General features: G+C 43.6%; 1 protein-coding gene across 1 annotated transcript in view; it reads right to left on the bottom strand.

Annotated features, from left to right (window-relative positions):
* EXOC4 (exocyst complex component 4) overlaps positions 1 to 12172 on the bottom strand; it is a 1013282-nt gene extending 1001110 nt beyond the window's left edge. Inside the window, exon 1 of the mRNA XM_007952929.1 lies at positions 12087 to 12172. Within this exon, the coding sequence (XP_007951120.1) occupies positions 12087 to 12172 (86 nt within the window). The remainder of the gene's footprint in view (positions 1 to 12086) is intronic.
* Between the last annotated feature and the right edge of the window lie 666 nt (positions 12173 to 12838).

Raw genomic sequence — 12838 nt, forward strand, 5'->3', positions numbered from 1 at the left:
GTCTCCCAGAATACTGCCCCACAAAACACGGGCAAAACTGTTTAGGGCGGGGCCAGTCTCCAGGCAGATGTCATCTATCCCTCTCCTTAACCAGAAGCAACACAGATTCTCGGCGAATCCCCAGGAAGAATCAGCTGCCTCATGAATACACCTGCAGACAACAAAACTAACTGAGCTGCTGTAGAGCTATTTCACGTAATGCACCTGAGTTCTGGCGACACCACTGGCAAACCGAGCACTCAGTCACGCTTTCTGAAAACAGCGCGGAAGCTTAATTGTCTACCAAGGGCCTTCCTGGCTGACACCCAGCGACCTCTCCTCCAGGAATAATAAAGATTAACAAAATAATTAATGGAAATCCCTTCAAGCAACTCAGAAAAACTAATTACATATCCAAAAACCTCTTCCCAGGAAACAGCTCTATGGACCACAATCGCCAATAAGAATCCAATCTCCTCAGTGACCCATTCTGAAAAGTCCTCAAAATGGACCACTATGCAGATGAGCAAGAGATCATGGGGTCCCTGTTTACTTATCACGGACCTGAACCCCTGAACAGTGCTACTGTCTTCCCCCTTAGGACAATTCCAACATATTTTTTTTTAAAAGCATCACGGAACAGGCACTAGAGAAGGTTTCTTCTTTATATACAGTATTTACAAAATACCCCAGCACAGATGGCCATAAAACAAAGACTGCTCAACAAATCCTCAAGGGTTAACAGACCTTTACTCCAAATAGGAAGCAAATTAACTACTGCCTTGCTGATCTTTCAAGAACATAATATTCTTTTTTGCTATGGATCCCAATGCAAGGAGAAGGCATCTAGAACTGATGGAATTCCTCAAACATGGATCCTATTTTCTTTCCTGAACTGCTTTTAGCCAGAAGACAGTCAGGTTACACCACTAGATCTATTTAGCCTCTATTTCAAGGTATGAGAGCCAGATTTTCTTTTCCTTTAAAATACACCAACAGCCAATTTAAGAAATGCTTGACAGCTACATGTATTTATTATGTCTGCAGGGGAGCTAACACAGTTCTAAGTAGGAGCTGAAAGTACAGACTAAAGAGGAAGGAAAAAGACTGCTAAGAATATAAATACTAAGGAAACAATGTGAAAAGCAGGTCTTTGCAGCCTGTTGTACTAAGCAGAGCACTTTGTATATGATGAATACTCTACAAATGTTTCCAATGAATTATAGAAATAACAGACTCTCATCATAATTCTGGGCTTGTGTATAAAATCACATATTAATGTTCAAGATGTGTACTGCTATGTAATCACATAAGACATGCCTTCACTCAAAGCACACCCAAATCTACATTACACTTTCAAATCAGATTTTATTATATTCAATTATACATTGTGATTGCATGTTTGTTAATTATGTCTTATTAGATCCCATAAAACACAAGATAATCCTATCCCAACTGCTGACAATTCATGATGACAAGTCCCTCTGAAAAAGTTTTCTGATGCATAAAAATAACATCCCTCGATTCAGAACAAAGAGATTCATTTAATAGGAAGTGACAGTAAACAAATTCTGATTTAACATCAAATGAAAAATCACTGATGTCCTGCTTCAGATAGCACATAGGGCCAATGACTATACCCAACACATACAGTTTTTCAATATTCCAATTAATTCCATTAGACCCAACACTTCTGAGGACCATCAGCTATACATCTTTTAGCCAACAAAGAAGGCCATCGTCCAAAATTAACTAAAATCACCGTCCCTAAAGTATAAAACTGAGTCCAGGATTGACAAAAGCAAGTTAAAATCGGCCCCCACTTGTAACCAAACTCTACCTCTTTCCCACCTCCAGCTGAAGCCCCACATCTTCCTTAAAGCACTGTCCACAGGGAACTTATTTCTCATTTCCAGTCTAATTTTTTTGGTTATTTCTACAACACATTATAGCATTTGATGACTCCTCAGAAGGAAGGTTGGGCAATCTACTTCTGTAATGATACTGCCTCGGAAACACAAGGAGGGGTCGCTATGAGTCAGATCCAACTCGACGGCAATGAGTATCCAAACCCCACTGCCATCGCGTCCATTACAACTCATAGTGACCCAGTAGGACAGAGTGGAACAGCCCGATATGGTTTCCAAAGGCTGTACGTAATCTTTATGGAAGTGGACTGCCACACCGATCTCCTGTTAAAGATGTACACTATTTTCCAATTTAGAGTTTTTGGCGAATTCTTCAGAAATACTCTTCTACAAAACTACTAAAAAGTTTTTGTGGTCAAGTAAGTTTTGGAAACTCCAGACTACACAAACTGAGGCACATTTCTAAACCACAGGACGTCCAGGAAACTTTCAAGTTCACATGCAAGCTATGCCCCTGCGGGGCAGGAGTCAAGGTGGGCATGCGGGCCAGCCATGAGCAGTACAGTAGGCAGCATGTCTGGAATCTGCTAATCTCCACCACCATACCTTTCACACAGACCTGTCTCCTCTCAGCATTGTTGCTGGGAGCAGCCATCCAGTCAACACCCAACTCCTGGCAACCCCACACACAATGGGTGAGACCACGGGGACCCACAGGGTTTGCACCAGAAGATTTTCACAACACCGGGCCTTTCATCCTGGTCCATTTCAGTCTCAAATCTCCGCTGAGCTTGCATCAGTGCTCAGTACACAACAACAGCAAGTCCCCACCGACAGACTAGCAGTGGCTGTGCTTAAGGTCGGCTGGAATGCAACACACATAACAACACACATACACTCACCCAGTTTTATGGAAACTTCCAAAAATGCATAAAAATTCAGGGAATCACAGCATAACCCTAGCTACAACAATTACCACATTCCAATCCTGTTTCATCTATACCCTACCAATTTCAACCTCCCTATCTGATTGTTCTGAAGCAAATCCCAGACACTGTCATTTTTATTGCTATATATACTTCAGTGTATATCTCTTAAGAATAATGCTTAAAAAAAAACATAGCCACAGACCACTATCTCAGCTAAGAAAACTTACAATTTCTAATAGACACCTTCTCAAGAACAGATTTGATGGATTGAATACTAAAAACCAAAGACGAGACGAGTAATGGGATGACACCATAAATGAGGAAAGCAAAAGGTCATCAAAAAGACAGGAAAGATGCAAATGGATGTCAGAAGAGACTCTGCAACTTGCTCTTCAACAGAAAGTAATTAAAGCAAACAGAAGAAATGATGAACTAAAAGATCTGAACAGAAGATTTCAAAGGGTTGCTCAAGAAGACAAAGTACTATAACGAAACGTGCAAAGATCTGGAGTTAGAAAACCAAAATGGAAGAACACACTTAGCATTTCTCAAGCTGAAAGAACTGAAGAAAAAATTCAAGCCTTGAGTTGCAACAGTGAAGGATTCTATGGGCAAAATACTGAACAATGTAGGAAGCATCAAAAGAAGATGGAAGGAATACACAGAGTCACTATACCAGAAAGAATTGGTCAAAGTTCAATCATTTCAAGAGGTGGCATATGACCAAGAACCTATGGTACTGAAGGAAAAAGTACAAGCTGCACTAAAAGCATTGGTAAAAAACAAGGCTCCAGGAATTGACAGAATATCAACTGAGATGGTTCAACAAACACACAATGCCAGAAGCACTCATTTGTCCATGTGAAGAAATTTGGAAGACAGCTACCTAGCCAACTGACTAGAAGACAGCCATACTTGTGCCCATGCCAAAGAAAAGTGATCCAACAGAATGTGGAAATTTTCAATACATTAATACCACACACAAGTAAAATTTTGCTGAGGCTAATTCAAAAATGGTTGCACCAATATAATGACAAGGAACTGCCAGAAATTCAAGTTGGATTCACAAGAGGACATGAAACAAGGGACATCACTGCTTATGTCAGAAGGATCTAGGTATACAGCTGAGAATACCAGAAAGATGATGTTTTGGTTGCTTCGTGCTGCACTAACAGAAAATCTCACAACTGAGTGGTTTTAAACAAACAGGGATTTATTCTCCTACAGTTTGTTGTTGTTGTTATGTGCCATCGAGTCGGTCTCAACTCACAGCGACCCCTCCTTGGGTTTCCGAGGCAGTATCACTACGGAAGTAGATTGCCCCATCTTCCTTCCGAGGACTGGCTGGTGGATTTGAACCGCCAGCCTTCTGGTTAGCAGTCAAGTGCCTTAGGCACTACGCCACCAGAGCTCCCAGAGCTCCTTACAGTTTAGGAGGCTAGAAATCCGAGTTCAAAGTGCCAACTCTAGAAGCTGAGTGAAAGTCCCTCATCCTTGGGCTTCAGCTCTGCCTCCTGACCCACTGAAGCTGGAGGCATCTCTTCACTTAGACAGCTGCTAGCTGCTGAGGCTAACAAGCTGAAGTTGGACAAATAGCACAGTCCCAATATTACCAAACAACATGGCAGATTACTAGTTCAAATCCAGAGACAGTCCCAAGATCAGCAGGAAACACGGTAGGCTGCTAAATGAAGACTCAGCTACATGCAGAGTTCAAGCCTGCCAAAAAGCTACTGACCATTCCCAAAGCTTCTCTTTACAACGGAAGCAGACCATATACCTAAAGCAGCTACTCACAACAGATTCCACCATGGAGCTGATTGCCAGTCTCATCACGGGGAATAACTACAACCAGCTGCCCAGCCACTCAAAACCAAGCCCAGCTAAGTTGACACATAACCTTAACTACCACAGACGTGTACCTGTATTTTATTGACTATGTAAAGGCATTCAACTGTGTGGATCATAACAAATTATGGATAACAGTGCAAAGAATCAGAATTCCAAAACACTTAATTGTGCTCATGAAGAAGCTGCATAGAGACCAAGAGGCTGTCATTTGAACAGAACAAGGGGACACTGCATGGTTTAAAATCAGGAAGGGAGTATATCAGGTTTATAGCCTTTCACCAAACTTATTCAATCTGTATGCTGAGCAAATAATCAGAGAAGCTGGAATAGCTGAAGAATGTGGCGTCAGGACTGGAGGAAGACTCATTAACAGCCTGCCATGTGCAGACAGCACGACCTTGCTTACTGAAAGTGAAGATGACTTGAAGCACCTAATGATAAAGATCAAAGACTACAGTCTTCAGTGCGGATTACACCTCAAAATAAAGAAAACAAAAATCCTCACAACTGGACCAATAAGTAACATCACGATAAATGGAGAGAAAACTGAGGTTGTCAAAGATTTCATTTTACCTGAACCCACAATTAGTGCCATAGAAGTAGCAGTCAAGAAATCAAATGACATACTATATTGGGCAAATCTGCTGCAAAAGACCTCTTGAAAGTGTTAAAACTAAAGATGTCACTCAGAGGACAAACCACGGTATTTTCAACTGCCTTTTATGCATGTGAAACCTGGACAATGAACAAGGAAGACTAAAGAAGAATCGATGCCTCTGAATTATTACGGTGTTGGTGAAGAATACCGAATATACCATGGACTGCCAGAAGAACGAACTCATCTGTCCTGGAAGTGTAGCCAGAATGCTCCTTAGAGAAGCGAGCACCGCAACACTTCACCTCACGTACTTTTAACATGTTATACGGAGGGACCAGTCCCTGGAGAAGGACACCATGCTTGGTAAAGTAGAGGGTCAGCAAAGAGGAAGCCCTCCATGAGATGGACTGACACAATGGCTGTGACAGGGGGCTCGAACAGGGCAGGGACTGAAGCTGGTGCAGGTCCAGGCAGTGTTCCATTCTGTGGCACGAGGTCGCTACGACTCAGAACAAACCTGACTGCATCTAACGACAACCAAAAAAATGGTGTTGCAACAGTTAATTGTTCGGCTACTAAGCAAAACGTTGGCAGTTCAAACTCACCTGATTGCTTTGCAGGTGAAAGGCCTGGAGATCTTCTCCCCTAAAGACTGCAGCCCAGGAAATCCTATGAGCCAGTTCTACTCTGTTACATGTCATGGTGCATAACAATTGATTTATCTTCTCTCCCCCAGAAAATGATGTTCCAAGGACCAATCCAACTTTAATGTGCACCTGACTTACCTGGTAATCTTAGCCAGCTGCAGATTCAGATCTGGTAGTACCTGACATTCTGCACGTCTAACAAGCTCATGTGATAATCTGAGTTACGTAACATCTCTCCTTAGGTGCAGCACTATCCTAGGCACCAAGCTTTAAATGGAAAAACACCTTCTGAATTATGTTCCATTTTCTTTTCACCAAAGGCTTTATAAGTACTTTAATATAAATAAGTAAATGTCAGAACAAGTTCTCTTAAGAGTCTTGAAATACTTAATTTTCTCACCTACAGTTCAAATGTAACACAGGAACTTCTCCCTTATTGCTTCCTATTAAATGGTGATTTCCTACTTACTTCACAACACAGAAAGGACTGCCTACTATTAAGACCAACGTCCTAATGCACTTCATGGCTTGAAAACAATTAATACAAATGGAGAAAGCAGCAGAGTTATAAGACAAGGAGCAGAGCCACGACTGCAAGCTGGAAAAAGCAAACACGGACTGCAAACATCCAGATGCAGACAAAAGCAAAGACAAAACGTAACAAAAAAGAACAAAATCAAATAAAAAAGGGTCTCAACACTGTGCTGCCTAAAGAAAACTCAGTTGCCAGCCAGGTGAGTCCTCAGGCCAACAGTTAACAATACTGCACTAGGAGGCTGTGGGGGGCACCAACGGTGAAGCACAGGACTACAGGCTGAAAGGTTGGTGGTTCAAACCCACACAGTGGTACTTCAGATGACAGACCTGGGGATCTGCTTCCAAAAGGTCCAAGCCTGGAAAATCCATGGAGCAGTTCTACCCTGCACACATGGATCGTCATGAGTTGGAACTGACTCGACCACCCACCACCACCACCACCGCCGCCGCCACCACCACCGAGGGAAGAAACAAACACCTGAGCACCTTCTCTGGGTCACACTGCACAAGGCCCTTCTACACACTCGAGCGCATTTAATTTTCCCCCAAAACCCCAACAGGTTGTACCATTATCCCATTTTACAAATGAGAAACTAAGGTACGTGGGTTTAAGTAACTTGCCCAAGGTCACATAGCTAATAGAGTAAGTTTCTACTAACTATACCCACATACTGCTCCTCTCACCAAAGGATGTGACCACATCTATCTGTAAGTAATGGCCTGGAAAAAAAAAAAAGAAAACAGAAACCATGTTACTCAACATTAAAATGATACGCCTCAAAGCCTTCAGGACATTTCAATGTTAAAAAGTACACGCAGTTAGAAACCAAGATGTAGGTTCCCGAGGTATTAGTTCTGCACGTGCAGCCTGAAAATGGAAACTGGCCTCTTCAGTGCCCACGTACCATCTGACTTCATGAAAGTTTATACAGCGTTCAGTCTCCAGAGAGTCTGGGAGTAGCTTTCAAACAGCGCTTCATCACCAACGGCGACACTCCCCAAGGGACAGAGAGAGCTGGAGAACCCAGAAGCAGAGGAGCCGGACTCGGATGAAGAGAGGACCAGGGCGCTGGAAACACCTACACCTAACACACCTTCCAGAACTCTGCTCGGAACAGACCGGCCACATCCCTCTCCTGCCACACGCTGTGCCTGGGACCTCAAAGCTGTCCCTTCAAAGCCCTGATCAAAGCTGGAACCCCTGCAACAAAGTTTACTTTGAATTAAATACTGGCTGACCCAAAGACTCTGAGAAGGAAGGGAATTTAACAGGTGTCTACAACAAAGGATCCTCAGAGTTTTTGAAACGCTAACCTCTGTGAAGACATAAAAGTTGGCAAAAACCTGAGCCTTCTGCTTTCTTCAAACCTCCTTGACATCTGTAACCAGAGTCTGGCTACAAAAGCTCTGCTCCAAAGTTTCCAGAAGGTCTCATCAAGTCACAGCCAAAGTTTGTCTTTCCAATGAAACCAACTATTAATCTTACAAAGAAAAGAGAGACGGCATTACCTGGGAAGCAAATCACCTAAAAGAGAGTGGTAAACACATTTCCCAATTAAGAACCTGACAAGAACTCAAAAAAATAACATAAAATACCATCTCCAAAACACCATTGTCCTTATTCCAATTTATTAAGGCTGCCTCCACCAACATCACACCATCAAAAGGTTAGAGGGGGACTATCAATAGGAAAGTAGAAAAATGGGGTGTGTGTGTGTGTGTGTGTGTGTGACAGAAACTGTCCAAATTGGACCTCGGCAGGCAATGAAGACTCTATCCACCCAATCAGTTTCACCTGAAAGGCCAATGACAAGCATTAAAACCAAAAGCTCTACCTACTGACAAAAGTTCACAGCCACCTGCCAGCCCAAGGCCTCCACATCAGACTAAAACAAGCACTGTCTGGCAGGCCCCTCCAGAGCTCTTCCAAGTCCTCCTGACGACCCTGAGAACCTCTTCTGCAAAGTCCTGGGAGGCCACCCTCTGAAGCATCCGACTGTCCCAAAATATTTTTATTCAGTAGGTTTTAAGTGATTAAAAATTGTATGAATGAGTTACAAGGTAATTTAGAAATATCCAACTACCCAAACATAAAACTTCCATTACAATCACACTATTCTTTATCTTTTTGATTATTTTGGCTTTTAAATGATTTAAAGTGATGGAAGTATCACCCTAGCAAAAGAGAGTCATTATTTAATTATTCAGTACCATGGCTGGAACTAGCAATGAGATTTGGATATTCCCTATTTCCACACCTACTCTGTTCTTAAATCAAACCTTCACCCATCTGTGGTGACAGTTCCTCCCAGCATTAAAAGATGACTGTAATAATAAAAGCTGCTCCAAGTATTAGGAAGAGTGTTAGAAAAAAAACATACAAAGTATCATACTAATACATAATGTAAAAAATGACCTATATTTTACACAGCTGAGAAAGAGATTTGAAAAGTGTGTAACACTCACAATTCAAAAAAAGAAAAACACAACTGTTCGGTGATACAAAAATAAAGCTAAACTGATCAAATTTTCCCAAGGACAGTGTAGTCTATCATTAACAAGTCATATATTTTTTTGACAAAGCAAGAGGTCCGTGAACACATTCAAGACAACTAGCAGGTACTAGGCCCACCTTGGGGAATACTGCAACTGTATGAACACAAACCTAAAATGGGATTTCCCTTTTGAGGCTTGTTGCCAGAGCAACCAGAAAAGCTAGTCTTTGAGAGAGAATTTGAGGAAGATTAGGGACAGGAGGAGGTTACTTTGCTATGAGGAATTAAGAACAAAAAGTACAATGTTACAAGAAGGGTACCACAAAGGGCATAAACTGAAGGGACACATACAAGCAGCCACTTGTCAGGGCCATTGCAACTTACTAACAAGAAATGCACACTTCCCACTGGTTCTTTCTTACAGGACCCTCCATTCCTCAAAACCACAGGAACCCTGCCAGCCTCCCCTCATTGCCACAGCCCGAGTCACCAGGAACAGTCAGGAGCCGTCAGAGGGACATAAGGAGAGAGTTAGCAACACCCTCACTACAACATCAACAATTTCCTCTCACTCAAAGAAGGGTTTAAATACAGACACCACGCTCCAGCACCAACAACCTCCAGTCTCAAACAGGCCGCAGGGTCTGGGGCCTCCCTTCCGTCACACTCCCGTCACAAATGTAATAACGTTATTCAAGTGGTCGCAAGTGGGCAAGAAAAAGGAAAAACCCAACAGAAGTCGAAGTCAAAAATGTCTAGGCCTAAAGCATGATAAAGTCAAGGTCACATAGATGGGCATAAGGGATGGACAACCACAAAATGACACTCCACACCACCCAGCAGACAGCTCTGGAGAACATGAATGAATGGTCAACCCTGCCCAAAGGCAATGCTTGTGTCTGTATTAGTATCAGTAAAGAAGCTTTAGTCTGTTTTTCAGGTTTTTCTTCAAATACTGGACATTCAGGGCAAATTTAACTGACATCAAAGAAACTGGTATTTGGTATAAAAGATACAGGCAAAGCCCACAGAATGAACAGTACACAGGTAAGATATATGTGAAGACAGCGCTGCCTTCTCTGATTCCCACTCTGCTTTCCCAGGTCCCTGTTACATTCCACGTCTACCTCTCTCCTAGCTTCATATCATAGTTCTTAATGTTATTTTATCCCCCAAGTAGACTCTACCCTCCTGAAGGTGAGCATCTACATCATCTTTGCAACGCTCAGGACATTCACTCACTCACTCAACAATTACATACTGAGTACAGAGTTAAGGGCCAGACACCAGACTACAGACTGGCACTAAATATGTACATGGTTTGAACGAGTATTGACTAAAAGGCAGAAAAAGTTAAGTTCAAAAAAGGATCCCAATAAATGCATGCATTCGAGCCCCACAGGGGATTAAGGAAGGAAGCAATGGAGTTTGGGAGCAAAAGCCACATTACACACCTGTGCACTGTCACAGAAAAGTTGCAGGCCTGAGGCTGTGTGATCCAGAAGCAGCTTTCTCTGTATGAACTATCACGCGTATTAGCTATTTAGCCTCTAGGGACAACTGATAGTGATGACCTAAAGTGCCATAGCCTTAAACTGTTATCGTCAGCTGCCACCTTGTCAGCTCCAGGGACAACAGAATGAAACGCTAGCAGGTCCCCGTGCCATCCCCATGACCAGCTGCTGAGCTGTGTGATCACTGCAAACCAGAGCTTTCATTGGTTCATTGGGAGAAGTCAACCGGCAGACCATTCTTCCTAGTCTGGAAGCTCTGTGGAAGCCGGTTTAGAATCAGAGCAACACGCATGCCCTCCACTGACAGACACTGGTGGCTGTACACGTGGTGCGCTGGCTGGGAATCAAACCAGGTCTCCCACAAGGAAGGTGAAAATTCTAACACTGCCCCAAACTTAAACTAAAACCAAAACCCAAAAAACAAACTCACCGGATCCGACTCACTCATAGTGACCCTTCCTTGGGTTTCGGAGGCGGTATCACTATGGCACTAGATTGCCCCATTTTCCTTCCGAGGAGTGGCTGGTGGGTTTGAACCGCCAGCCTTCTAGTTAGTGGTCAAATGCCTTGGGCACTATGCTACCAGAGCTCCCCCAATCTTAACTAGAGTCCCATAAATAAGATCCCTGTGATGGGTCTTTACCTGCCCGTGAGATGGCAGGCTGTTTTTAAAGTTGTAATCATTCATTCATTCAACATATTTAAGAAATGTTTATTACCTAATAGGTATGACTGGGCCCCAGGTTTTAGACCATCAGGAAAGTCAAGGGGCCCTCCAAGAACTCCACCTAGCACAGGTAGCGAAAAAAGGGGGGAAATATCTTATTTAAGGAAAAATACCCAAACTGAAATTCAAATGCCAACAACATAAAAAAGTGTCATAATACATTTTATTCAGGTGGGTTTTACATTCATTCCTGTGTCATCCTCAGTGATACTTGAAAGTGGTATCCCCCTCAGCCCAAAAGGTACTGAAACAGTATTTCACCTAAAAAAAAAACAGAGCCCCTACAGATCCACCACTCCCACGATACTATTCTGGGAAAGTCAAATGCAAAGAGGGTAATTGGAAATTCCGTTTTGTTTTGTTTAAGAAACTGACCAGGACAGGAAGGCAGGAAAAGGCAGAACAAGAAGGCAGAATGTTGGCGGGCAGTGCAGCTATGGGCCCCTCTACCCGCTCACTAACACGCTCCTGTACTGAAGGCTGGGGCCAACCACAGGTGGTCGGGATGTGGGTGAGAACAACCCTGACCTGGGACTCCTGGCTCCGGGGCCAGAAAGGCCAGAAGCCCAGAAAGTACGGTGCCTGTCCCATGAGCGCTGCCACAGGCAACCTATCAGTACACGTTGCATGGATGAACGAACACACCTATACCTGGCTTTCTCTACCAAACCCCACACAGTGTGCTCTTAGGGCCTGGAGACCCTAACGAAGGGCTCTGCCCTAAGAAAAGACTCTGTCTCTAAAGAAAAGACTGTGGGAGGGTTGCCTCCCTCCAGCCCAACCCTAGAGTCAAGGAAGAGCAGCTGAGGCCCATGGGAGGGGCCGAGAGGGGGCACAGGGCGGAGAGGGGAGGGTCGGCAGGGTGCACCCAGACAACCCCTCTCCCTTCCAAAGCCGAGGTCAGGCCCCTGCCCTCTGTCCCCTGATCCTGCCTCCCTCACCTGATCACAGAGATGAGCAGCCCTGAGGGGTCTTTGCTTTTGCTGACAGTGCTTCTGTATTTCCCACCAGCTGCTTCTGCCGCCATCTTGCACGGGGGAGAGGGCCCGTGGGCTGGAAGGAACCAGAGCGTCCGAAAATCCTGTGTTTGACCCCTCAGGAGTCTCAGCCAATGGAATAAGACAAGTCCCGAAGCCCGGAAACGGAGCATCCAATCGCTGGACGGAAGAGGCGGGACTGAGGCTGCCACTTTCGACGCCGGGGCCGCATGTAGTCTCTCTAAGTACTCCGGGAATTGTAGTTTATCTGCTGCCGTTCCTAGATGCACAAGAAACCGGTGGCAAACTTCGTGAAGGCATTCCAGGAGGTCTTCAATTACCTTTATTCCGACCTAAAGTTTGTTTTCAGTTTACGTGATTTTAGAATTTAATGAAATGTTTAATCATATTTATCTAGCGACGCCAAGATGTGTGTAGGAGTGGCGGGAGAGGAGATGTGTTTTAAGTAAGAGGGAGGGACTATGCTTGATTTATGTGGGAAGTGTATTTCCTTGGCAATTACTTTAAACACAAGTGGTAAAAATAATATTTTTAAAACAATAAATTGTGAATATGAATTGGACACAAATACATTTCTTTGGTATTCTTGAAAACGATATGTTCCTCTTTGCCTTTATTTGAATGTGAATTTGATTTTTCCATTGTCTCTGTATTTCCAGATAGTCCTAAAAATCATACTCAGGAACACACAGAGG

Source organism: Orycteropus afer, unplaced genomic scaffold, assembly GCF_000298275.1.
Source record: "Orycteropus afer afer isolate SDZICR_OR568_19922 unplaced genomic scaffold, OryAfe1.0 scaffold00365, whole genome shotgun sequence".
NCBI classification, from domain to species: domain Eukaryota; kingdom Metazoa; phylum Chordata; class Mammalia; order Tubulidentata; family Orycteropodidae; genus Orycteropus; species Orycteropus afer.